Source organism: Saccopteryx bilineata, chromosome X, assembly GCF_036850765.1.
Source record: "Saccopteryx bilineata isolate mSacBil1 chromosome X, mSacBil1_pri_phased_curated, whole genome shotgun sequence".
NCBI lineage: Eukaryota > Metazoa > Chordata > Mammalia > Chiroptera > Emballonuridae > Saccopteryx > Saccopteryx bilineata.
The window spans coordinates 78,592,169-78,619,773 of record NC_089502.1 but is presented as its reverse complement, the minus strand read 5'-3'; the positions used below and the strand labels follow the sequence as shown (position 1 = coordinate 78,619,773).

At 38.1% G+C, this 27,605-nt stretch overlaps 1 protein-coding gene across 8 annotated transcripts in view; it reads left to right on the top strand.

Annotated features, from left to right (window-relative positions):
* HDAC8 (histone deacetylase 8) overlaps positions 1 to 27,605 on the top strand; it is a 290,590-nt gene that overhangs the window by 123,591 nt on the left and 139,394 nt on the right. The window contains exon 11 of one of the 8 annotated variants that reach the window (XM_066249909.1): positions 14,207 to 14,242. The exons of 6 other annotated variants lie outside the window; for them this stretch is intronic. In XM_066249909.1, the coding sequence (XP_066106006.1) occupies positions 14,207 to 14,227 (21 nt within the window). In that variant the 3' untranslated portion in view covers positions 14,228 to 14,242. Of the gene's footprint in view, positions 1 to 5,087; positions 5,125 to 14,206; positions 14,243 to 27,605 lie in introns of those variants that run through there. One more of the 8 variants, XM_066249910.1, reaches the window with a different exon arrangement.

Below are 27,605 nucleotides of genomic sequence, written 5' to 3'. Positions count from 1 at the left end.
TATCAAAACCAGGAAATTAACAATAGCACAATCCACAGACCTTGTTCAAATTTCACCAGTTTCACAAGCACTCATTTGTGTGTGTATTTAATCCTGTGTAATTTTATACATTTATAGATTAATATAATCACTACCACAGTCAGGTTATTAACTGTTCTATCACCACAAAGACCTCTCTTGTGTTATTCCTTTATAACCACACCTGCCTCCTCTTCCCCCACTCCATCTCTAATCACTTCAACCACTAAGTTAGTCTTCATGTCTATATGTGTTTTTTATTTAGAGTATGTGATATAAATGGAATCAGGCCATATGTGACAGTTTGAGTACACTTTTCACTCAAATAACCTTGAAATCTGTCCATGTTGTTCCACCATCATTTGTTCATTTCTTTTTGTTACTGAGTAGTATTCCATGATATAGTCCCATTCATTTATTTTTACCTTTACTTCCTTTGTCTTTGGGGGCAAATTCATAAAATGTTCTGTACAGCCACAATCCATAAGTTTAGAACCTATGTCTTCTTCTATGTAATTTATTGTTTCAGATCTTATATTTAGAGCTTTGATCCATTTTGAATTAATTTTTGTGCAGAGGAACAAACTGTAGTCAAGTCTCATTCTTTTGCATGTGTTTTTCCAGTTTTCCCAGCACCATTTATTGAAGAGGCTTTTTTTTCCTCCACTGTGTGTTTTTGGCCTCTTTGTTGAAGATTATTTGTCCATATATATGTAGTTTCATTTCTGGGCCCTCGATTCTGTTCTGTTGGTCTGTATGTCTGTTTTTCTGCCAATACCAATCTGTTTTGATTACTGTGGCTCTGTAGTATAATTTGAAGTCAGGTAGTGTGATACTTCCAGCTTCATTCTTTTTTTCTCAGTATTGCTTTGGCTGTTCAGAGTTTTTTATGCTTCCATATAAACCTGGTAGTTTTTTTTTATTTCTTTTTTAAAAAAATGACATTGCACCTGACCAGGTGGTGGCATAGTGGATAGAGCATCAAACTGATGTGGAGGACCCAGGTTCAAGACCCCAAGGTCACCAGCTTGAGCATGGGCTCATCTGGTTTGAGCAAGGCTCACCAGCTTGAGCCCAAGGTTGTTGGCTCGAGCAAGGGGTCACTCAGTCTGCTGTAGCCCCCCCCAGTCAAGACACATATGAGAAATCAATCAATGAACAACTAAAGAGCCACAACAAAGAATTGATGTTTTTTTATCTCTCTCCCTTCCTGTCTTGTCTGTCCCTATCTCTTCCTTTCTCTGACTCTCTGTCTCTGACACACACAAAAAATAAAATAAATGACATTGGGATTTTAATGGGGATTGCATACATTTATATATTGCTTTGGGTTATATGCCCCCCTTTTTATCTTGATGCACTAAGATTTCTTTTATCATTTTCTTCCTGTTTGGAGAACTTTTTTTGATTCTTCTTTTAAGGGCAGTCTGAAGAAGACATATTTTCTTTGTTTTCCTTCTGCCTTCATTTTTTTTCTTCTTGATTTCTCTTTTACCTTCTGGCCTCCATGATTTCTGATGAGAAATCTACTGTCATTTGAGTCATTATTCTCATATAGGTGAGAATGTAAAATGATGCATTATTTCTTTCTACCTACTTTTAAGGTTTTTGTTTTTTGTCTTTATTTTTCAGGTATTTGATTATGATGTGATTTAGAGTGTATTTCTTTGGGTTTATCCTGTTTAAATTTATTAAGGTTCTTGAATCTGTACTATTCAAACTTGGACCAAATTAAGAGAAGTTTCAGCCATTATTTCTTAAAAATTTTTTGAATACCACCTTATTTTCTCTTTCTGAGACTGCGATGAAAATGTTTGATCTTTTGTTCTTGTCCCACAGGACCCTAAATCTCTGTTCATTATTATTCAGTCATTTTTTGTTCAGGTTGGATAATTTTTATTGTTTTTCAAATTTACTGATCCTTTTTCAAAAATATTGTTATTTTTCCACTGTCTCTTTTCTCTGTCATCTCCATCTTTGTATTAAGTCCATAGTATAATTTTTTATTGGTTATTATACTTCTCAGTTTTAAAATTGCTATTCTTTGTTTTCTATTTCTTTGCTGCTAGTTTCTATTTCTTTTTTTGTTTTTTTATAGCATACTAGTAATTACTTATTAAAATATTTGATTAATGGCTGTCTTAAAATTCTTGTCAGAAAATTGTAACATATGTGTCATCTTAGTGTTAACATCTGTTCATTGTCTTTTCTCATTCAAGTTGAGATGTTCCTGATTCTTGGTCTGATGAGTGAATTTGTATTTGAACCTGGAGATTTGGGATCTTATATTATCAGACTCTTGACAACTCTGTGCTCTGAATCCTCAGGCTAATTAGCCTGCAGATTTCTTCTTGGGTTCTACCACACCACACAAAATTCATATAACTATGACACCCAGTATAGTTTCCTTCTTTCAAAGGTTGAATTCCCTCTTGTTATTATGCCTGATTTTGGTTGTTCCCTAATACCTTCAAGCTATTATGATGGTTAGTCTGATAGAATCTATTCTGTCATTACCGAATCCAAAAATCAGTAATTTTCACTATACCCCTTTTTATACATATAGGTATGTGTGACTTCTTTTAAAAATATGAATATTTTCAACTTAAAATGAAAATTTTAATAAATGTATTTATCAGACAGACCTACTTTCACTGACCAGCTCCAGGGAATGATCATAATAAAAATATATGCTACATAAGTTGAACAAATTAACCAATCTGTGCCTAAATTTCTTCACTATAATATGGGTATTATTATAAGGATTAAATGTATTGGTCTAGGTATACTCTTAGAACAGTAGTTGGAGCCTGACCAGGTGGTGGTGTAGTGGGTAGTGTCAACCTGGGACTCTGAGGACCCAGGTTCAAAACCCCAAAGTCACCAGCTTGACGCAGACTCAACTGGCTTGAGTACAGGCTCACCTGCTTGAGCCTAGGGTCACCAGCTTCAGTGTGGTATCATAGACATGACCCCATAGTTGCTAGCCTGAGCTCAAATGTTGCTACCTTGAAGCTCAAGGTTGCTGGCTTGAATCAAAGGTTACAGGCTTGAGGAAGGGGTCACTGAATCAGCTGGAGCACCCCCCCACAAGTCAAAGCATGTATGAGAAAGCAATCAATGAACAACTAAGGTGCCACAACTATGAGTTGATGCTTTTCATCTCTCTCCCTTCCTGTCTGTCTGTCTCTCTCTCACACATACACAAAAAAGAAAAGAACAATATCTAGAATATATAAATCATATATGAATATATTACTAATATATAAGTAATATAAATTAAATTTTAGATATAGTTATTAATTTCAGAAATATTGGTAAAACTCCTCACAGCCAGAGTCCTATTTCTTCTTATTCCCTCAGTGCTGAATTTGGTGCCCAGCAAGGGCCTAATAAATTATTTAAAATATGAGCTTAATGTTGGTATATTGGATGTTATGTGGAATTAGCCTAAAAGCTCTTGCTGACACTGAGAGCTCACAAAACAAAATATTGAAAACATACCTAAGTAAAATATTATCATTTTATGTGAACAAATGTGTGAAGACAAATACTAGAAATTTTATATTTAGATAAGGTTATAGTACCAGGTATTGGGCAAACTATCCTCCTATTGTGGAAAGGCTTCGTAGTGGTAGGACTTAGGAATTCTTTGAATGATAAACAAACTTAACATTTATTAAGTACAATTTATACCCCATGCAATTATGTATATACATACTAGAAAGCCCGGCGGTCATACAAAATGACCGCTGTTCTAGATATTATAAATTGTAATTAAAATGATTTGTGAAAAGGTGTCTGCTAATTCAAACTGAATTACCCAGGGCAGGCGGCGAGGACTCCCCTTTGCTTAGTGCCCCACAGGGTTTCCCCCTTCTACTTGCTTAATTGCTTAAAGTAGAGTGCAATGAAGGAAACCACTGGTGGTACATTTCTTAAGAGCCACCGCTAGCTCAATAAATAAAGGTGATTTAAATAATAAAATGTTAATTCACATGTCAAAGATCTCTTTGTACACAACATTTCTTGTGTAGATCTTTCCATCATTTTAAAGCTTGCCTTGCAGAGGACCATCAATTATTTTTAATTTTACATCCATTCTCTCACGAACTCTTGAACAGGCAACATAAAGTTGACCGTGTCCAAATGCAGGCTCAGGTAAAAAAATGCCAAAAACGCTTAAGTGTTTGGCCCTGAGACTTATTGATGGTCATAGCAAAGGCAAGTTTTACAGGAAATTGTCTACATCTCAATTGAAATGGCAACCCTGTTTGAGATGGAGCCAAATCAATTCTTGGAATGACATGTATTTCACCTTTAGAGGAGCCAGTCAAAGACTTAGCTATTATGACATTATTTTTCAATTGGAGAACCTCTAGTCTTGTACCATTGCAAAGACCCCTTCTGGTGTTAAGATTTCTTAACAGCATAATAATTGCTCCAATCTTTAACCTCAATTTGTGAGGTGGCATGCCAGAAGGCGGGACTATTTGAATGCCGTGGCAACTTCACTCCATTGGCTAGTACAGTTACGCAAGCAACCAATAAGCTATCGGCGACAAACAGACACTTAAGCCGCATATAATAAAGATGCTAGGTCCTTTATATATATTATCTCATTTATGTTTTTTAGTAATCCTGGGAGGTAGGCATTACCCCTATTTACTTATGAGAAAAGTAAGACTCAGAAAGTAACTTGGCCAGAATTAAAATAGCAGGACCAGTAAAATAGCAGCTCTAAGACTGAAACTTAAATTTTTCAGATTTCTGGGTTTATCCTTTTTTCCCTGCTTTCAGTGATAAAACCCAGAGTTTTAGTATAAAGAATGAATGGGAGGAAAATAAACATTTGTTAAGTATCTACTACTGGCCAGACAATGTGCCATATGCATTATTTCATTTTGTTTTCAAAGCATTATTTTATCAAATCCTCACAATAACCCTATAAAAAGGAAAAAAACTAATATTTGTTAAGCATCTGCTGTGTGCCTAACACTTCCATGGGAATTATATAAATTACTTCATGTGGTTTTGTAACAGCCCAGTAAAACCTGTTTTCTTCACAGGTAGGAAGAAACTGAGCTAAGCTTCCACCACACTTGCCTGACTCCCAAGACAGCTTTTAAAAACACCACTACAGGACACATACTTCTAAGCATTTTGCAAAACATTCATTCCACAAAATGTGACACTTTAAAGTATAGTTCAGACAACCAAAGCTCTGTCTATAGCAGTGGCTTTCTAATATTTTGGGTGATCATGGACTCATTTGAGAATGTGATGGCCCCTCCTCCCAGATAAATGCTTGGAATTACACAGTTCTGGGATACAGGTACAGAGCATTCATCAATTTCCTAAAGCCCATCAATGGACTCTTTGTTTAAAACAAACTAACAGAAACCTCTAAAGAACAAAAACAAATCTTAGAAAACAAGAAAGCTTATTAATTCTTCAATTATTGAGTTTTATAAATCCTTTAGAACACTAACATCTATATTTGGGTAGCCTATTATGTTTCAAAAAGTAGATAGTAGCCCGGTTACTGTTTGTTTTGTTTTTTTGGTTTGTTTTTAACCTCAACACTATTGACTTACCTGGTGGTATAATTCTTTGTTTGGGGGGGCCTTTTTGTGTTTTATAGGATGCTAAGCAGCATCTCTGCCCTCTACTCTCTGTGCCTCTTCCTGTTTTAGTAAACAAGAATTTATCCAGACATTGCTGATTGTCTCTGATGAGTGAGGGGGAAGGCAAAATTGAGAACCACTGACTTGTAGTAATTGCAGTTGTCACTCCTGAGTCTTTTAGCATAAAGAGCCTAAAAACCAGACTTTTAAAAAGTATATCCTTTTCTTGCTTAAGATCTCCTACAATACTTCTCAACTGGGTTGAACAAGATGATTCATCTCAACAATCAAATTGCAAGCTGAAGCTGTAAAATTTCTCTTATCTAAGAGAACAAAAAAAAGTTCATGTTACCCTCCAAAACACACTTAATTAAGCAATTGACTTTTCAAGTCATTCAGTCATTCAGGGAATATTTATTGACTGCTAATAATGTGCTAGACACTATACCAAGTGCTGGGGCTACAATAGTGAACAGTGTAGAAGTGGTGCCTGCATCACAATCCTGTTAGAAAAACAGACAACAGAACACATAAAACTTAAGTGAGAATAATTCTAAACTGCAATAAGTACCATGCCTGATCTGTGATGTCACAGTGGCTAAAGCATCAACCTGGAACACTGAAGTCACCAGTTTGAAACTCTGAGCTTGCCTGGTCTTAATAGACTGGAGTGAGACTGAAGATTTTAACCAGGAGAGGTACCATGATATGATGTACATTTTTAAACTACTCTGACTCTAGTGTAAAGTGGGGGTGAGTAGCAAGAATGGAGGTATAGAGACAAATAGGAGACAGATGCCAGTTGAGAAATGATGATAGTGGCATGCCCTCAGCAGCAGTGAAAGCACGGGTGAACCTGGCAGTGATCCGAGTGGGTGTGCGCAGCCCCAACCCAGGTGGCTGCTGAGGTCTGAGACGACCAAGGCAGCCCCAGAAGTGGTCCAAGTGGGCATGCACAGTACTTCCTGCAGGGGTGAAAGCCAGGGTAGATGCCCAAGCCCATGAGCAAAAGTGCCTGTGGCGCACACTGGCTCTCAGAGGCAGCAGAGGCTGGGACAGCCACAGAAGCAGTCCAAATGGGCATGCAAGCTTGCGTGGGCATGCGTGAGCCCGACCAGGGCAGCGGCAGCCCTGGAAGTGGGCTGGCATCAGCAGCACCTGATCCCAAAGTCCCTGGGCAGCAACAGTAGCAGTGGCCTGGTAGACAGACCACAAAATGGGAACACAGGGGTGACACCCACTGGGCGCCTGAGACTACACCTTACTGAGTGCTGAAAAAGAACAAAAAAAAAAAAAAGGAAAAAAATAAGTAAATAAAATGTCTGCATAGAATGACACCTGCAGCTAAGGATTAGGCCACATCTAATACCATACCTAATCACTGAATTACAGTACTGAGCCCAACAAGTAGCCAGCAAGAAGAGGCAACAGAAAGGGGATTTTAGGGGAACTTGAACTTTTAAAGGAACTTCTCCTAGGCCAAGAGTAGATAAAAGCAAGCCTAGGAGTGCAGCTGATATTTACAATGGCACCTGGATCCAGCAGAGGCAGCCACAAGATCTGGATAACCTGTAGCTCCCAAAAGGTGGATAAGAACCAGTCATAGGCAGTTACCCCCACTGATCTGTGCCAGACCCTGGCCAGGGAAGTCCAGGGTAACACAGACAAAATGGGAAGACAGAGAAGTGCATTCCAAATGAATCAACAAGAGAAACCCAGAAAATGAACGAGATGAAAATAAGCAAACTACCAGATGCAGAGTTTAAAGTAATGATTATTAGAATGCTGAAAGATCTTAGAACAACAGTGTATCAACACAGTGAGCACACAAAAAAGATATAAGCATCAAAAATGACATTGAAATAATAAAGAAGAACCAGTCACAAATGACAAATACAATATCAGAAATGAAGACTACACTAGAAGCAATTATAAGCAGGCTGGATGAAGCAGATAATCAAGTCAGTGATTTAGAGGACAAGATAAATGAAAACATGGAAGCAGCGCAGCAAAAAGAAAAGGAGCTGAAAAAATCTGAGGAAACTCTAAGAGAGCTCTGTGACAACTTAGAGAGAAACAACATCTGCATTATAGGAGTTCCTAAAGAAGAAGAGAAAGAACAAGGGATAGAGACCTTGTTCAATCAAATCATAGCTGAAACCTCCTTAAATTGATGCAGGAAAAAGTCACACAAGTTCAAGAAGCACAGAGAATTCCATGAAAGAGAAACCCAAAGAAATCCACACCAAGACACATCATAATTAAAACACCAAAGCTAAGAATTAAAGAGAAAATATTAAAAGCTGCTAGAGAAAAAGAGGCGATCACATACAAAGGAGCTGCCATAAGGATGACATTTGACTTCTCAACAGAAACACTTGAGGCCAGAAGGAAATGGCAAGAAATATTCAAAGTAATACAGAATAAAAGCATACAACCAAGACTACTTTATCCAGCAAAGCTATCATTTAAAATTGAAGGAGAAATATAAAGCTTCCCAGACCCCCCCCCAAAAAAAAAAATCTCAAGAAATTTATTACAACCAAATCAATGCTGCAAGAAATGTTAAGGGGCCTATTGTAAACAGAACAAAGGGGAAAAAGAATATAGTAAAAGAGGAATATAGCTTTAAAGACTAAAACGGCAATAAACAACTACATATCAATAATAACCTTAAATGTAAACAGATTAAGTGATCCAATCAAAAGATATAGGGTAGCTGCATGGATAAGAAAACAGGACCCATACATATCATATGCTGTCTACAAGAGACACACCTGAAAACAAAGGATACACATAGACTAAAGTTAAAAGGATGGAAAAAAAATATTTCATGCAAATGGAAATGAAGGAAAAGCTGGGGTAGCAATACTTACATCAGACAAAGTGGACTTTAAAACAAAGGCTATAGTAAGAGATAAAGAAGGTCACAACATAATAATAAAGGGAGCAATCCAACAGGAAGACCTAACCATTATAGATATCTACGCACCTAATATAGGAGCACCTAAATATATAAAACAGACTGATGGATATAAAGGGAGAGATCAACAGCAATACTATAATAGTAGGGGATTTCAATACCCCACTAACCTCACTAGATAGATCCTCAAGAAAGAAAATTAACAAAGAAACAGCAGACTTAAAGGACACAATAGATCAACTGGATTGAATAGATATCTTCAGAACCTTTCACCCTAAAGCAGCAGAATATATTCAATACATTCTTTTCAAGTGCTCATGGTACATTCTCTAGGATAGACCACATGTTAGGGCACAAAAGCAGTCTCAACAAATTTAAGAAGATTGAAATCATATCAAGCACTTTCTCTGATCACAATGGCATGAAACTAGAAATCAACCACAACAGAAAAACTGAAAAATACTCAAACACATTGAAACTAAATAGCATGTTATTAAATAATGAATGGAATAACAATGAGATCAAAGAAGAAATTTAAAAAAATTTCTAGAGGCCCTGGCCGGTTGGCTCAGCGGTAGAGTGTCGGCCTGGCGTGCAGGGGACCCGGGTTCGATTCCCGGCCAGGGCACATAGGAGAAGTGCCCATTTGCTTCTCCACCCCCCTTCCTCTCTGTCTCTCTCTCTTCCCCTCCCGCAGCCAAGGCTCCATTGGAGCAAAGATGGCCCAGGCGCTGGGGATGGCTCCTTGGCCTCTGCCCCAGGCGCTTGAGTGGCTCTGGTCATGGCAGAGTGACGCCCCCGAGGGGCAGAGCATCGCCCCCTGGTGGGCAGAGCATTGCCCCTGGTGGGCGTGCCGGGTGGATCCCGGTCGGGCGCATGCAGGAGTCTGTCTGACTGTCTCTCCCCATTTCCAGCTTCAGAAGAATGCAAGAAAAAAATTTTTCTAGAAACGAATGATAATGAGCAAACAACAACTCAAAATTTATGGGACACAGCAAAAGCAGTACCAAAAGGGAAGTTCATAGCACTATAGGCATACCTTAAGAAGCTAGATAAAGCTCAAATAAACAACCTAACCATGCATCTAGAAGAACTAGAAAAAGAACAGCAAGCTCAGAGGAAGTATAAGGAAGGAAATAATAAAGATCAGAGTGGAAATAAATAACATAGAGGCTAAAGAAACAATACAGAGGATCAATGAAACCAAGAGCTGGTTCTTTGAAAGGGTAAACAATAGTGATGAACCTTTAACCAGACTCACCAAGAAAAAAAGTGAGAGGACTCAAATAAATAAAATTAGAAATGAGAGTGGAGAAATAACAACTGACACATCAGAAATACAAAATATTGTAAGAAAATACTATGAAGAACTATATGCCAAAAAATTAAACAAGCTAGGGGAAATCAACAAATTCCATGAAACATATAATCTTTCAAAAATCAATCTAGAAGAATCAGAAGACCTAAACAGACCAATTACAACAAATGTGATAGAAACAGTTATCAAAACACTCCCAAAAAAGAAAAGCCCTGGGCCAGATGGTTTCACTGGTGAATTCTACCAAATATTCAAAAAAGAACCAACTTCTATCCTTCTCAAGCTATTTCAAAAAATTCAAGAGGAAGGAGGACTTCCAAGCTCCTTTCATGAGGCGAGCATAATTCTGATTCCAAAACCAGGACAACACAAAGAAAAAAAATTATAGGCCAATATCTCTGATGAAGGTAGATGCTAAAATCCTCAACAAAATATTAGCAAACCGGATCCAGCAATATATGAAAAAAATCATTACATCATGATCAAGTGGGATTTATTCTGGGGAGGCAAGGATAGTACAATATTTGTAAATCAATCAATGTGATTCATCACATAAACAAAAGAAAGTAGAAAAACCACATGATAATTTCAATAGATTCAGGAAAAGTATTTGATAAAATCCATCACCTATTTATGATCAAAACTCTCAGCAAAGTGAGAATACAGGGAATATATCTCAACATTATAAAGGCCATCTATGACAAACCCACAGCCAGCATCATAATTAATGGGCAAAAATTAAAAGCAATCTCCTTAAATCAGAAACAAGGCAGGGGTACCCCCTTTCACCACTCTTATTCAACATAGTACTGGAAGTCCTAGCTACAGCAATCAGACAAGAAGAAGAAATAAAAGGCATCCAAATTCAAAAAGAAAAAGTAAAACTATCATTATTTGCAGATGATATGATACTGTATATAGAAAACCCTAAAGTCTCAGTCAAAAAATGACTGGACCTGATAAATGAATTCAACAAGGTGGCTGGGTATAAAATTAATACATAGAAATAAGAGGCATTTTTATACACCAACAATGAACTGTCAGAAAGAGAAATGAAGGAAACAATCCCCTTCACTATTGCAACAACAACAAAAAAATAATAATAAAGTACCTAGGAGTAAATTTAACCAAGGAAGTTAAAGACTTGTACTCGGAAAATTATAAAACATTGATAATAGAAATCAAGGAAGATACAAACAAGTGGAAACATATACCATGTTCACGGTTAGGAAGAATAAACATCATTAAAATGTCTATATTACACAAAGCAATTTATAAATTCAATGCAATACCAATTAAAATACCAATGACATACTTCAAAGATATAGAATGCATATTCTTTAATTTATATGAAACCAAAAAAGAACATGAATAGCCTTAGCAATCTTGAAAAAGAAGAATAAATTGGGAGGTATCACACTTCCTGATATCAAGTTATACTTCAAGGCCGTTGTACTCAAAACAGCTTGGTACTGGCATAAGAACTGACATGTACAGTTCTTGACATGTACATGACATGACAATGGAACAGAACAGAGAACCCAGAAACAAACCCACACCTTTATGGTCAATTGGTATTTGACAAAAGAGGTAAGAGCATACAATGGAGTAAAGATAGTCTCTTTAACAAATGGTGTTGAAAAATTGGACAGCTACCTGCAAAAAAAAGGTAACTAGATCACCAACTTACACCATTCACAAAAATAAGTTGAAAATGGATAAAAGACTTAAATGTAACTTATAAAACCATAATCATCTTAGAAGAAAACATAGACAGTAAGCTCTCTGACATCTCTCACAGCAATATATTTGCTGATTTATCTCCATGGGCAAGTGAAATAAAAGACAGGATAAACAAATGGGACTATATCAAAGTAAAAAGCTTTTGTACAGCTAAAGACAATATGAACAGAATAAAAAGACAAACCACACAATGGGAGAACGTATTCAACTATACATCTGATAAGGATTTAACAACCAAAATTTATAAAGAACTTGTAAAACTCAACACCAGGAAGACAAACAATCAATCCAATGAAAAAATGGACAAAAGAAATAGACACTTCTCCAAAGAGGACATACAGATGGCCAATAGATGAAAAAGTGTTCAACATCACTAATCATTAGAGAAATGGAAATTAAAACCACAATGAGATACCACCCCACACCAGTCAGAATGGTGTTTATTAACAAAAAAACACATGATAGGTGCTGGCGAGGTTGTGGAGAAAGGGGAACTCTCCTGCCCTGCTGGTGGGAATGCAGACTGGTGCAACCACTGTGGAAAACAGTATGGAGATTTCTCAAAAAATTAAAAATAGAACTGCCTTTTTATTCATTCATCCCACTTTTAGGGATATATTCCAAGAACACTATATCACTGATTCAAAAAAAGAAATTTACCCCCATGTTATGGCAGCATTGTTCACAATAGCAAAGATCTGGAAACAGCTCAAGTGTCTGTCAGTGGACAAGTGGATTAAAAAGCAGTGGTACATATATACTATGAATTACTATGGGGCCATGAAAAAGAAGGCAATAGTACTTTTTGCAACAACATTGATGGACCTGGAAACTATTATTGTAAGTGAAATGAGCCAGGCAGAGAAAGAAAAATATCATATAACCTCACTCATTTGAGGAACCCAAGGAACAATGTGAACTGAGGAACGGAATTAAACCTAAAGGGAAGGGGCGAGGGAGCTGTTGGGAGGAGGACAAGGGAGAAGTTAAGGGGAATACGGGGGTGGTGGGATGCATTTGGGGAGACACTAGAATGTATGTAAACACAATAAATAAATAATTAATTAAATAAATAAATAAATAAATATTTCTACTGAAAGATTTTGGTAGATGGTAGTGGGGAAACCAGCTTGGTAAAAAAGAAGAGAGCCCTGGCCGGTTGGCTCAGCGGTAGAGCGTCAGCCTAGCGTGTGGAGGACCCGGGTTCGATTTCCGGCCAGGGCACACAGGAGAAGCGCCCATTTGCTTCTCCACCCTTCTGCCGCGCCTTCCTCTCTGTCTCTCTCTTCCCCTCCCGCAGCCAAGGCTCCATTGGAGCAAAAAAAAAAAAAAAGTCCTGGGCGCTGGGGTTGGCTCTGTGGCCTCTGCCTCAGGCGCTAGAGTGGCTCTGGTCACAACATGGTGACGCCCAGGATGGGCAGAGCATCGTCCCCTGGTGGGCAGAGCGTCTCCCCATGGTGGGCGTGCCAGGTGGATCCCGGTCGGGCGCATGCGGGAGTCTGTCTGACTGTCTCTCCCTGTTTCCAGCTTCAGAAAAAAAAAAAAAGAGAGAAGAGAAATATTTTCCTGGTCAAGCGAGTCACAGATTTGAATATGTTACTAGTTATTTAGGGAAAAGGAACACTATTTAATTCAACTAAGATTTATTAAGTATTTACTGTATACTGGGCATGATGCTAAGTGCTAAGTGTATGAAGAAGTAAAGGATATGTCTCTTTGCTCAACAAGATTGAGACAAACAGACAAATTTAATTAGCTGTGTTAAATGCTGAGTTAGAGGCATGCAAAGGGTCTACAAAGTTACAGAAGAGAGCCAATTAGTCCGACTGGGACAGGGGCATGGGGGTCAGGGATTGTATCCTAAACATGATTCCTGAGCAAAGGACTAAGTTGAGGATTAGCCAGGCATATAAGTATGTCTATAGAAGGTTAAGAAAACAGCAATTGAAAGGCACACAGCCGTGAAACAGCTTGACACTTGTATAGAATTCTTCTTTTTAATTATTTTATTTATTGATTTTATATAGGAGAGAGAAAGAAAGAGAGGGGGGAGAGGGGAGGAGCAGAAAACATGAACTCATAATAGTTGCTTCTCATATGTTCCTTGACTGGGCAAGCCTTGGGTTTTGAACCAGCGATCTCAGCATTCCAGGTTGACACCCCCTCCACTGCACCACCACAAGTCAGGCTAGAAAACTCTAAATAATGCAGTATTACTAGAAAATAAACTTGTACACAGGGAATGAGAGGAGATAAAACTAGATACATAATATTAACAATAGCAAATAATTATTGAGCACTTATTATATGGAAAGCATAGATATGTCATGTAATTCAATTGTAATCCTCACAATGGAAACTGAGACAGAAGGAGATTGGATACCTTGCCCAAAGTTGCACACTGCCAGAGCTGAGATTCAAACCAAGCAGTGTAACTCCAGAGCCCATGCTTTTAACTACAAAATGTTGTATCATACTAAAAAAACTGAGAATGTACCCATGGGCAGTATTGAGACACAGAAAGACAATAACATGTTCAGATCTGTGGGTTTTTTTGTTTTGTTTTTTCTTTTTCAGATCTGTGTTTTGATGAGATGACTCAGGATAGATTTAAGAAAGGCCAGGTTGAAGACAAGACATCAGGCAAGTGATGAAGAGAACTTGAAATAGGGAATGGAGACAGAAATAAAGATTTAAGAAATTTTTAGGTGACAGAACTAACATAATTTGGTGATTAGTTGGATTCTGAGGGTAAAGTCTCTGGTGTCACCATGTGTTCTTGTTTGGATGAATACATCATGTTCCTATATGACAAATACAGGAGGAGGAGCATGACAACTGAACCATTTTTCACATTGAGTACTAGATGCCAATGAAACACCCACTTTCACTGAAGTGCAGATGAATGGAAAATTCCAGAAACAAACAGTTCATACCTTTAAATTGTGCACTGTTCTGAATAGCATGATGAACTCTCACACCATCCCTCTCCATCCTGCCCAAGACTGTCTAGAGCAGGGATAGTCAACGTTTTTATACCTACCGCCCACTTTTGTATCTCTGTTAGTAGTAAAATTTTCTAACTGCCCACCGGTTTCACGTAATGGTTATTTATTAAATAGGTAAGTAACTTTACTTTATAAAATTTATAAAGCAGAGTTACAGCAAGTTAAAGCATATAATAATACTTACTTACCAAGTACTTTATGTGGGATTTTCGCTAAGTTTGGCAGAATAAATCTTTATAAAACAACTTACTATAGTTAAATTTATCATTTTATTTATACTTTGGTTGCTCCACTACCACCCACCATGAAAGCTGGAATGCCCACTAGTGGGCGGTAGGGACCAGGTTGACTACCACTGGTCTAGAGTATCCACTCTGCCTCAATGTTGAGGTGTGGGCTGGAATCCTTAGAGGATCATCATCTTTCCATGAAACTATTGTAACCTAGAAGATACAAACTTAACAAGAAGATTTAAAAGGCATAGACCAAATAATAAAATGAAAATAGTTATTAATGGACCAAGGAGTGGAAAGAACCAGGTGTGAAAAGGAAAAACCTTTTGCATCTGTCCTAGATTGATAATATATTTAGGTTGTTTCTAGATATGTCAAAATAGTATATGTCAGAGGTTAGAAAGGGCCTGCCATATAACATCACAAAAGAATTAGTTCTAAGTTTGATGTGGGAGCCCCTCTGTACCTTAGCAAGCTGTGGGGCAGGAGCCAGAGCCATATCTCCAAGGTCATGTCTCCTGGCATAATTTTGCTAAGAATTTCTTTAAGGTATTATTAGCCTGCACTATCTTTCCTAAATACTGAGGCCATCACGAACTGTGTAAATAATAGTTAATGTCTAAGGCTTGGGCTATTTTTTGGATAATTTTGGTCATGAAGGGAGGACCATTGTCACTTTGGAGGCTTTGAGGAAATCAAACCTTGAAATGATCTCTTTAAGGAGGTCTTATAGGTGAGGTGTAAGGTGCCTGAGGGGGCATCCCAGGGGAATCTTGAGATGAGGAGGGGCCTAGTCCCTTGCCTCTATGTTCCCTTGGATTATCTATTGCGTATGATGGAGGCACCAACAGGAGAAGATCATCTAGGATGTCTGTACTTCCCTGAGCAGGGCTAGAAAAAGAGGAATGCACATTATCAGATCTTACACGAGCTTCTTTTCTCTGGGTCTTGGTACAGGGCCATGAAGGTTTACATATAAAGGATTTTTATCCATTTTCCCCTGGTATTTATAGAAGAGATCTAATTGAAGGATAGTATTATAATTTAAGGCCCCATTTTTAAGCCATGTTTCCCTATTCTCTAATTTATATTGGGGCCATGCTGTATTGCAGAAAAAATGAGTTTGTTTGTTTTTCTTTGTTTGTTTTAAATAATCTAATTTGAAGTCCTTCCAGTTGGCTAGAATGTAGACTAGTGATGAGTCCTTGGGAATATATGAGGAGTTTCCCATAATGCCTGGAGAAAAAAAAAGTGGTGTGCTAGTTCAGGCTAGGCATTCCGAATAATCCTCCTACTAGTGGGTGGACTGAGAATCCTCCATGCTCATAAGTCCAGCAGACCTGTCACCAGCATCCCTGGGTTGGACCACTGTGCTCCTTCCTATGATGAGCCTATGGCTCCATACTTGTGGGGATAGAAAGGCCACTAGGAGAAGGAAGGTTCTCAGAGGTTGCAGGTCTGTGACATCCGGGCACTGCCTCCTCTTTTTAGACCAATAAAGCCATGACTAATTATTAAGTCCAGGATGCTAGAGAAAGGGCACAATAGTCATGAGACCGTAGAATAGTCTGTAAGAATTTCAGTTTACACTTGGACCAGGTAAAACTGGCGTATGAGGATTCTGAAGAAAGTGCAGACATCTGGTCTCCAGTAAAAAAGAAATGCAATAAAAGGTGTGTTTATGAAAGGCTGAGGCGAAACAAGGCAAATCCATGTGGGCAAACTTACCAATAAATGTGGACAGAAAACTTACTCCTCTGGGGTTTGGGTCTGAGGCTCTTGGTCACATGAAAGGGGGCCCTGAGGGGAAGGCTGAGAGAGCAAGAAAGAGAAAGAGAGGTTTGATCAGGAATTCCTGGAGACAGGATCAAGGAGGGAGCTGCAAACTGCAGCAGCTCACTGTTCTCCAGTTGCAAGTCTCACAGAGTGCAGCTGTGAAAGAAAGAGACCCTCTTATTTGGCTAGCACACAGTCTAATGCTAGTCCATTGTCAAGCACGACATTTGCCAAAGAAGTGTGCATTGCACCCAGAGAGTCTATCATGTTCCTTAGTGACTTGTGTTGTTAATTCTCATAGCATAGCCTCATGGTAGGCAAGTCCTTGCTAGACAACTCAGAAACAATGGGACACAGAGGGTATCTAACTAACAAGCACCTTCCTGAAGCTCCCTTGTTTGCCATGTTTAATTCAAATTAAGCTAAGGGAAACATTCTAAGATCATTTCCCAAAGCAGGTTTCTCTGTCTGAGTCTCTTGGGTAGGAAAGAGGAATGATCAAAAGTCTTTACGGTGGCTTTTTTTTTGTCTTTTGTTTTCTAATAAATAGCTTAAAATCAATATCCCAAAATAGTACTTTCAAGGTGGCAGAACTTTGGTCCCTTTATTCCTGCCTTTTAAATAATAAAGTTTTACATTCCAGAAGCAAAGTTGGTAAATTGTTTTAGATTTCATTGACTTGGTTATTTAATCCTGAAAATTAGTCAGTTCAGTTAAGTTCTGCAGTATCATTTCAGGAATTGTGTAAAGAAGCAATCAGGTATTTGCAAGAGGTATGCCTATCAAAACAGAAGAAAAAATATAATAACAGAAGAAAAAATTATAAACCACTAAGGCTAGCAGTCAAGACAATTTCTAGATGTAAGGCTCAAAGAAAACAAGCAGTGACATTTTGATAGATTTTTCTTATCTGCAATTTGAGTATCTCTGGTGATGTCATCAGCAGCTCAGGTAAATTCTGCATGGCTTATACAGTCACTGAAATTGTATAAGCTGTTGTTGCAATTTACCAAGTTTATATCAAGTTGTTTGACTGCAATTGGTCATTGCAAAGCTCAGAGGAAAAGTTTTAGTTCTCAATAATTCCAACTCAAAGGATGGGAAAAAATGAAACATTAATGTGGAAAGTTGTAGCCAAATATAAAGCAAACTAGAATAATTCAGTATTCAGTCCAGTTTATAGGTGAAAAATAAAATTTGAAAGATAATTAACTATAATAGAGTCTATTATCCACAACTATGTATTATAGATTCTATTGAAACATAATTCTCTCCCTAAAATCACCCTAATTTTTATCAAAGACAGTTAAGATTATTTACTTCATTAAGCCTAGTTTCAATTTGGCCTGATTGTGTGCATAAACACAACAAGAATAGCAACTGATTATATAGGCCCTCTTAAATCTGCTTTGCTGAAATCACATACGGAATCTCTAAATTAAAACTCAATCTCTCAAGTTCTTTATAAATTTTGGTTATTAACCCCTTATCAGACGTATTGTCAAATATGTTCTCCCATTGTGTAGTTTGTCTTTTTATTCTGTTCTTGTTGTCTTTAGCTGTGCAAAAGCCTTTTAGTTTGATATAGTCCCATTTGTTTATCCTGTCTTTTATTTCACTTCCCCATGGAGATAAATCAGCAAATATATTGCTCGAGAGATGTCTGAGAGCTTACTGCCTAAGAGCTTTTCTTCTAAAATGCTTATGGTTTCACGGCCTACATTTAAGTCTTTTACACCAGGAAGACAAACAACCCAATCCAAAAATGGGCAAAAGAGATGAATAGACACTTCTCCAAAGAGGACATACAGATGGCCAATAGGCATATGAAAAAATGCTCAACATCACTAATCATTAGAGAAATGCAAATTAAAACCACAATGAGATATCACCTCACACTAGTCAGAATGGCGCTTATCAACAAAACAACACAGAATAAGTGCTGGCGAGGATGTGGAGAAAAGGGAACCCTCCTGCACTGCTGGTGGGAATGCAGACTGGTGCAGCCACTGTGGAAAACAGTATGGAGATTCCTCAAAAAACTGAAAATCGAACTGCCTTTTGACCCAGCTATCCCACTTTTAGGAATATACCCCAAGGATACCATAGAATGGCTCCAAAAGGAGAAATGCAGCCCCATGTTTGTGGCAGCATTGTTCACAATAGCGAAGATCTGGAAACAGCCCAAGTGTCCGCCAGAAGATGAGTGGATTAAAAAGCTTTGGTACATATATACTATGAAATACTACTCAGGCCCTGGCCGGTTGGCTCAGCGGTAGAGCGTCGGCCTAGCGTGCGGAGGACCCAGGTTCGATTCCCGGCCAGGGCACACAGGAGAAGCGCCCATTTGCTTCTCCACCCCTCCGCCGCGCTTTCCTCTCTGTCTCTCTCTTCCCCTCCCGCAGCCAAGGCTCCATTGGAGCAAAGATGGCCCGGGCGCTGGGGATGGCTCTGTGGCCTCTGCCCCAGGCGCTAGAGTGGCTCTGGTCGCAACATGGCGACACCCAGGATGGGCAGAGCATCGCCCCCTGGTGGGCAGAGCGTCGCCCCTGGTGGGCGTGCCGGGTGGATCCCGGTCGGGCGCATGCGGGAGTCTGTCTGACTGTCTCTCCCTGTTTCCAGCTTCAGAAAAATGAAAAAGAAAAAAAAAAAAAAAAAAAAAAGAAATACTACTCAGCCATAAGAAATGATGACATCGGATCATTTACAACAACATGGATAGACCTTGACAACATTATACGGAGTGAAATAAGTAAATCAGAAAAAAAAAAAACTAAGATGAATCCATACATAGAAGGGACATAAAAATGAGACTCAGAGACATGAACAAGAATGTGATGGCAATAGGAGTGGGGGGTGGGGGGAGGGGGGAGGGGGTGAAGAAGGAGAGAGGGGTTGGGGGAGGGGAGGAGCACAAAGAAAACCAGATAGAAGGTGACAGAAGACAATTTAACTTTGGGGGAGGGGTATATAGCACAATCAAATGTCAATATAATCTAGAGATGTTTTCTCTCAACATATGTACCCTGATTTATCAATGTCACTGCATTAAATTTAATAAATAAATAAATTTAAAAAACCAAAAAATCTCTCAGAGCAAAGAAACCAAGCCATGACATAGTTGCCATCAGGCTTTGCCTGCAATATTCATAGGTTTGAGTAAATTCCTCGAGTTCTCAAGGACACCAAAAATTTATTGAGATCTTTCTTTACCACCTCCCAGGAAAACAACCTTTGTGTTCCTTACCTGGAAAGACTGCCATGAACACAAGTAAATAAGCAAGATACCAGGCTGTTTTTCCCAGGGGCTTTTATTGACCCCAAAGTCAATCTCAATTCCTTAAAGTTTTCTGGTGACATCCAAATTCTATTCATGTCTCACAAACATGACAGGCCACTCAAAGTCTTGGTTAATAAAGCCAGTTTCTAATTACATCCTGTTACAAAGAGAACAGATTCTCATTGACTTCATGCAAACAAACATATTGCCATAAAAACTAAATAATAATCATTAAGAGTTTCCAAATTCTGGAGGGATCAGGTAGAGAGAAAAATATAAATGCTTTCATATTGCTTATAATTTGCCAAGTTGCTCTGAAAAACAAGTTTCCTTATGTCTGGAAAACAAAAATAATTTAAAATTAGCAATATTTTCAAAAAATTAGAATTTTCCTCAGTTCATTTAGTCCCATAATCAATTTTTGTTTATTCTGATTATTTGCAAGTATTTTCATGAATCCAGTTATTCCTTAGAGGTCTAGTAATTTTCATCCAGTTCAAAGGTATTATCTGAAAATTTATTCTCAGAAATATATAATTTAGATTATGTCAGGGTCTTTTTCCTGGATCATTCTGAAGATGCAACATATTTGCAAAGGCATCAAAGTAAAACAATGACTACCCTATCTCTAAAGGACAAAAAAACCCCAAAACCCACAAACCTTAAAATGACATGGTTTTAGGTCTGATTATAATGCATGTGACAAAGGAATTTGCTTTCTTGTAACATTTTAAGATAACAATTGGAATTACAAATGAAACTATATCATAATTTATAGACTTTTGTGGATTTTATATAGTCTCTACCAGGTGTTCCCAAACTACGGCCTGCAGGCCACATGTGGCCCCCTGAGGCCATTTATCCGGCCACCCCCCCCCACCGCACTTCCGGAAGGGGCACCTTTTTCATTGATGATCAGTGAGAGGAGCACTGTATTTGGCGGCCCTCCAATGATCTGAGGGACAGTGAACTGACCCCTGTGTAAAAAGTTTGGGGACCCTTACACCATCCACTTTAATAATTTAAAAATATATATAAGTAGAATATAGTTATTATTGCTTTATCTGACAAAATTTCACATGCACTTTAAGCATAACAAATAGACCTAATTAGTTTAAAATTTCTCTTTTATAAGGAAAGAGAACAAATCCTTGAGGTATTCCAGAGGGCCATTGGCATAACTCAAAGCCATTTCTTTTTTCTTTTCTTTTTTATGAAATTAAATATAATAGGGTGACATTGGTCAATAAGAGTACATAAATTTCAGATGAACATCTCTATAACATTCAAACTGTTGATTGTGTTGTGTGCCAATCACCCACAGTCAAATCATTTTCTGTCACTGTACATTTGTCCCTTTTTACTCCCCTCCCCCACACCCCTACTCCCATTCCTTTCCTCCCCGGTAGCCACTTCACTTACCTATGTCCATGCATCTAAGTTTTGTATCCCACATATGCAGGACATATTTGTCCCTCTTTACTCCCCTCCCCCCTGCCCCTTCTCCCTGGTAACCACCTAACTTTTATCTATGTTTATGAGTCTCAATTTTATATCCCACCTATGTGTGAAATCATATAGTTCTTAGCTTTTTCTGATTTACTTATTTCACTTAGTATAATGTTCTCAAGGTCCATCCATGTTGTTGTAAATGTGACTATAGCATAATTTCTTATGGCTGAGTAGTATTCCATTGTATATATGTATCATATCTTCTTTATCCAATCCTCTGTTGAGGGAGACTTTGGTTGTTTCCATGTCTTGGCCACTGTGAATAATGCTGCAATGAACAGAGGGGTGCATGTGCCTTTATGTACCAATGTTTTCAAGTTTTGAAGATAGATACCCAGTAGAGGGATTGCTGGGTCATATGGTAGTTCTATTCTTAATTGTTTGAGGAACCATTACCATACTTTCTTCCATAACGGCTGTACTAGTTACCATTCCCACCAGCAGTCAATGAAGGTTTCTTTTTCTCCACAGTCTCTCCAACACTTGCTATTACCTGTCTTGTTGATAATAGCCAATCTAACAGGTGTGAGGTGGTATCTCATTGTAGTTTTGATTTGCTTTTCTCTAATAGCTAATGAAGATGAGCATCATTTTATATATCTATTTGTTGTTTGTACATCTTCATGGGAGAAGTGCCTGTTCAGGTCCTCTCCCCATTTTTTAATTGGATTGTTTGCTTGTTTGTTGCTGAGCTTTGTGAGTTCTTTTTATATTTTGGATATTAACCCCTTATTGGAGCCATTGTTTGTTGTCACGGATTATCCTTGTTTATGTTGTAACCTTGTACTTGTAGTTTTGTGTTGTTTTGTTCCTTTTATCAGGTAGAATAACCCCCTTGAGTATATCTTGCAATGGCAGTTTTCTGGTGATAAATTCCTCAGCTTCTGAATGTCTGGAAAAGTTTTTATCGCTCCTTCATATTTGAAGGACAATTTTGATGGATATAGTATTTTTGGCTGGTAATTCCTCTCTATCAGTACTTTGAATGTTTGGGTCCACTGTCTTCAGGCTTGTAGAGTTTCTGCTGAGAAGTCTAATGATAACCTGATGACCCTTTATATGTTAAGTTCTTCTTTTTCCTATATACCTTGAGGATTCTTTCTTTGTCATTGACTTTTGACAGTTTTATGGTGATGTGTCTTGGAGAAGGCCTGTTTGGGTTGAGGTAACTAGGCATTCTGTTTGCATTTTGTATTTGAGGATCTAACTCTTTCCATAGACTTGGGAATTTGTCATCAATATTTATTTGAATAGGCTCTTCATTCCCTTTTTCCTCTCTTCTTCTTCTGAAATAACCTTTATTATTATTTTTTGATTCTTTAGTGAGAGAAGGGGAGGCAGAGAGACAGACTCCTACATGCACCCTGAATGGGGTCCACCTGGCAAGCCCACTAGGGGCAATGTTCTGCCATTCTGGGGCTATTGCTCTGTTGCTCAGCAACTGATCCATTTTTTTAGTGCCTGAGGTGGAGGCCACAGAGCCATCCTCAGTGCCCAGGGCCAATTCATCCCAGCCTATTGAGCCATGGCTGCAAGAAGAGAAGAGAGAGAAAGAGAGAGAAGAGAGAGAGAGAGATAAGGAGAACTGGAGGGGTCTAAAGCAGATGGTAGCTTCTCCTATGTGCCCTGACTGGGAATCAAACACAGGACTTCCACACACCAGGCTGATGCACTACCACTGAGCCAACTGGCCAGGGCCCCCATTGTTCTTATATTGTTCTTTCTGTTGGAGTCAGACAATTCTCATAGAGCGTGCTCATTTTTTTTTTAATTTGTGACTATCTTTCTTCTTCCCTCTGTAATATCACTACTTGCCTGTCTTCAGTGTTTCTGATTCTGCCCTGTATCTGGATTGTTCTTTTAGCTAAACTTGCTACCTCATTTTTCAATTCATGTATTGAGTTTTCCATCTCTGTTTTTAAAGTTTTGATCTCCTTGGTCAGTTATTTGTTTTGTTTCTGAACTCATTAAATCGCCTACTAGTGATTTTTCATATCTTGTTGAGTATTTTCAGAACTGTGATTTTGAATTTCCTATCATTTTACTGTAAGGTTTTCATGTGATGGAGACTGCTTCCTCGAGATTTTTCATTTTCTGTCTGAACCACACCTCTTTCTTGAGTAGTCATGGTATTCTTTTTCTGCCTTGAGGGTATTTGAAAGTGGTTTTGTTAAGAAATCAAGGGAAAAAAAACCCAAATATAAAAATGAAAACATTTAAAAATAAAATAAAAATTGAAAATTAAAAAAATTTAAATTAAAGAGAAAATCCTCAATAAAACAAAAACAAAGCATAAAAACAGACAAAAATAACAACAACAAAAACTAAAGAAAAAACAAATATTAGGAAAAAAATTTTCCAAGGGGATTTTTATCTTTTTTCCATTAGGTGGTGGTGGGTTACAAGCTTTAGCTGTGTAAAATCCCTGACTGAACTCTGCTTAGAAGCTGCTGTTGCAAAGGTGGAGGTGGGGATGCAATTTTAATGATGGTTGGGATTTGTTGTGAGGGCTTTACAGTTTTAGCAATTACAATGTCAGTCCTGGGAATGCTCCTCCCTGTGTCACAACAGAGCTGGGGACCAGACACAGAGTACCTTTGTTCTTCAGCTGTGGGGTATGTCTCTGCCACTCTCCATACCCATGAGGGGAGGGAGGTGGTATCTGGGAGTCTGTAGGGCCACAGTTTGTATTTTTGTGTATCGGTCCAAGTGCAGGCTGTGAGCAGACCGTGAGAATACTGATGGTAAACCCATACTCTGCCTCTTTGGTTCAGTATCACACCAAATTGCACCCAATCTCTCTGCTCCTGCCAGAAGAAGAATACCTAATCACTTGGGGTTTCTCCCCTCCCTGGGCAGATGAAACCTGGACAGTCCAGGCCTGTCCCTTCTCCAGGTCTTGACCACAAGTATGTCTTGTCCTCTGCCCCACATTTTTTACCCTTCCCACCTTTAGTCATTTGGGTGTTTTATCCTTCAGTTATGCCTGCAAGGCTAGCCAGGGTTCATTTGATGCATATAGCTGCTCAATTTGTTGAAATTTCAAGGGGAGAGATGAGGAGTTTCTCTCACATCCCAATTACTCTAATGTCATCACATCACCATTTCTAGGTTAAGAAAAAGTCTCTTAAAATGTAAACCCTGGGAAGGTTGTTAAACACATTTGACCAAAAAAATCCTGAATCATTATGAAACAACATTATTTATTTAACCAAGGTGACAATAAAAGATATAAAACTAAATACAGGCTAGCAAAACTTTAGTTTTTAGGATCAAGAAGATGGTTTTTTTTAAGTAATCAAGTACCTGATCAACACAATATGACACATAACTATATAAATAAAACAGAATATTTGCTTTCTAGGTAGATACAGGGGGAAAATTCCCTTTTAATAAGCTTAAAAATAAAACAACTTCTGTATTAGCTTACTTTTAATATTTAGATTCATTTACTTAATTATATTTCTTGTACTATTATTTAGCTTAACCATATAAAATTTTCTTTCAAGATTTTTCTTTACAATTCTTCTATAACTTTTCTAGTCCATTTTAGTTTGCATGTTTTAAACTCATTTAGAAATAACCAACTTTAGAAAAGCCCTCGTTTTTCCTATTTCCTTAAAAACCTATCTCCATACCTTATAACTTCAATTACCAAAACTATACATACAGTTTCTTTCCAACCCAGTTAGAATTCTTAAGTCTTAGAAACCTTCATCTCTAGTGACAACTAAAAGTAAATAATATTCTTTATATTGGCAAATTTATTAATATATTTTGTAACTTTTAGAAAAAGGTTTCTTCATTGGCAAATACACATTCAGGAGACATAATGAATATATGTATAATTTTATTAACAGATCTAAATCCATTTTCTATCTTTTCTGTAATAAGAAGCCAAAAATAGGTAAACTTAGATTAATCTGTTTTAGTACTTACATTATTTTAAAATATCTAAATATTTAATAATTTTTAACATTTAATAATTTTTATATATAACTTAGTAAAATTCCAAAGTTTTAAGTTACTAACAGACTTTTATTTATTTTATTTTTTTAATTTATTTTTTTTATTTTTTTTACAGAGACAGAGTGAGAATCAGAGGGATAGATAAGGACAGACAGGAATAGAGAGAGATGAGAAACATCAATTATTAGTTTTTTGTTACGACACCTTAGTTCATTGATTGCTTTCTCAAATGTGCCTTGACTGTGGGGCTACAACAGACCGAGTAACCCCTTGCTCAAGCCAGCAACCTTGGGTCCAAGCTGGTGAGCTTTTGCTCAAACTACGCTCAAGCTGGTGACCTCGGGGTCTCAAACTTGAGCCCTCTGCGTCCAAGTCCAACACTTTATTCACTGCGCCATTGCCTGGTCAGGCAGTTACTAACAAACTTTTAAAAACTATGTTTAGGCATATATGTAATTACTGAAAAACTTTTATCAAAAACCTTTTTTTTTTTTTTTGGTTACATCTACTTATTAGTTCCTAACAACGTGATGAGATTCTTTTTTTTGACACAGAGAGAGAGAGAGAGAGTCAGAGAGGGACAGATAGGGACAGACAGACAGGAAGGGAGAGAAATGAGAGGCACCAATTCTTTGTTGCAGCACCTTAGTTGCTCATTGATTGTTTTCTCATATGTGCCTTGATTAGGCATCCAGAGCCTGAGCCAGTGACTCCTTGCTCAAGCCAGTGACCTTGGGCTTCAAGCCAGCGACTTTTGGGCTCAAGCCAGAGACCGTGAGGTCATGTCTATGATCTCATGCTCAATCCAGTGACCTCGCTCTCAAAGCTGGTGAGCCCACACTCAAGCCGGATAAGCCTGCACTCAAGCCAAATGAGCCCACACTCAAGCCAGCAACCTCAAGGTGTTGAACCTGGGACCTCAGCATCCCAGTCCAGTGCTCTATCCACTGCGCCACCACCTGGTCAGACACAATTTGATGAGATTTTAAAGTCAATTATTACCCAAGCTATTTTCTTGACAAATTTTGTAACAGAGATAACTAATATGACCTTATTTTTGTAAACACAAGCAAAACAAACATATTTTATGTTAATAACTCTAAAAGATATCAACCAAACAAATTAGCTTCAATATCAAATATTTCCCCAGACCACATGATCCTGAAATAAATATTTGGGATAGTTTTTGTTTTTACCGTACATTTAATCTTTTGAGTTGTGAGGTTTTTTTCATGCTCACTGACCCCTGCGAGTGAGGGTTTCTTTCTTTTGAAAAAATGAAATTAGTTCCAGTTCCAGTTTTTTGTTTGTTTGTTTGTGTTTTTACAGAGAGAGTGAGTCAGAGAGAGGGATAGACAGGGACAGACATACAGGAATGGAGAGAGATGAGAAGCACCAATCATTAGTTTTTCATTGCGCGTTGCAACACCTTAGTCGTTCATTGATTGCTTTCTCATATGTGCCTTGACCGCGGGCCTTCAGCAGACCGAGTAACCCCTTACTGGAGCTAGCGACCTTGAGTTCAAGCTGGTGGGCTTTTGCTCAAACCAGATGAGCCCACGCTCAAGCTGGCGACCTCTGGATCTCGAACCTGGGTCCTCTGCATCCCAGTCCAACACTCTATCCACTGCGCCACCACCTGGTCAGGCCCAGTTACAGTTTTATTAACTTAAAATCATGTTTGTTTGATAACCAATTTATGGAAACAAGAAGAACATAAATTTGCCTTTTTTTAATGTTGCCTTACACATTTTTAAAATAAATTGATTGTACTCTGGATGGTCAGGAGTCATGAGGACGTACATGAACATTGTACTACTCAAAGGGTTAAACAGTATTACTAATTATAGAGAAGAGAAGATTTTTTATTTATCCTTCACAACTTTTAAGGATGGTGAAGGAGGCAGAGAGAAAGTATCAGGTTTCAGCTGCTTGAGTTTTAAAAGTACCAGTTTTTTTTTTATATACCTTAGCCTCCTTTACATTTTTATTTTATAAATTTTTAGAGAGAGGAAGTCAAAGAGGGAGAGAGAGAGAAACATCATTTTTTTTAGTGAGATAGAGATATAGAGAGAGGGACACACAGGGACAGACAAGAAGGGAGATGAGAAACATCAATTCTTTATTGTGGCACTTTAGATGTTCATTGATTGCTTTCTCATATGTGCCTTGATTGGGGGGCTCCAGCCAAGCCAGTG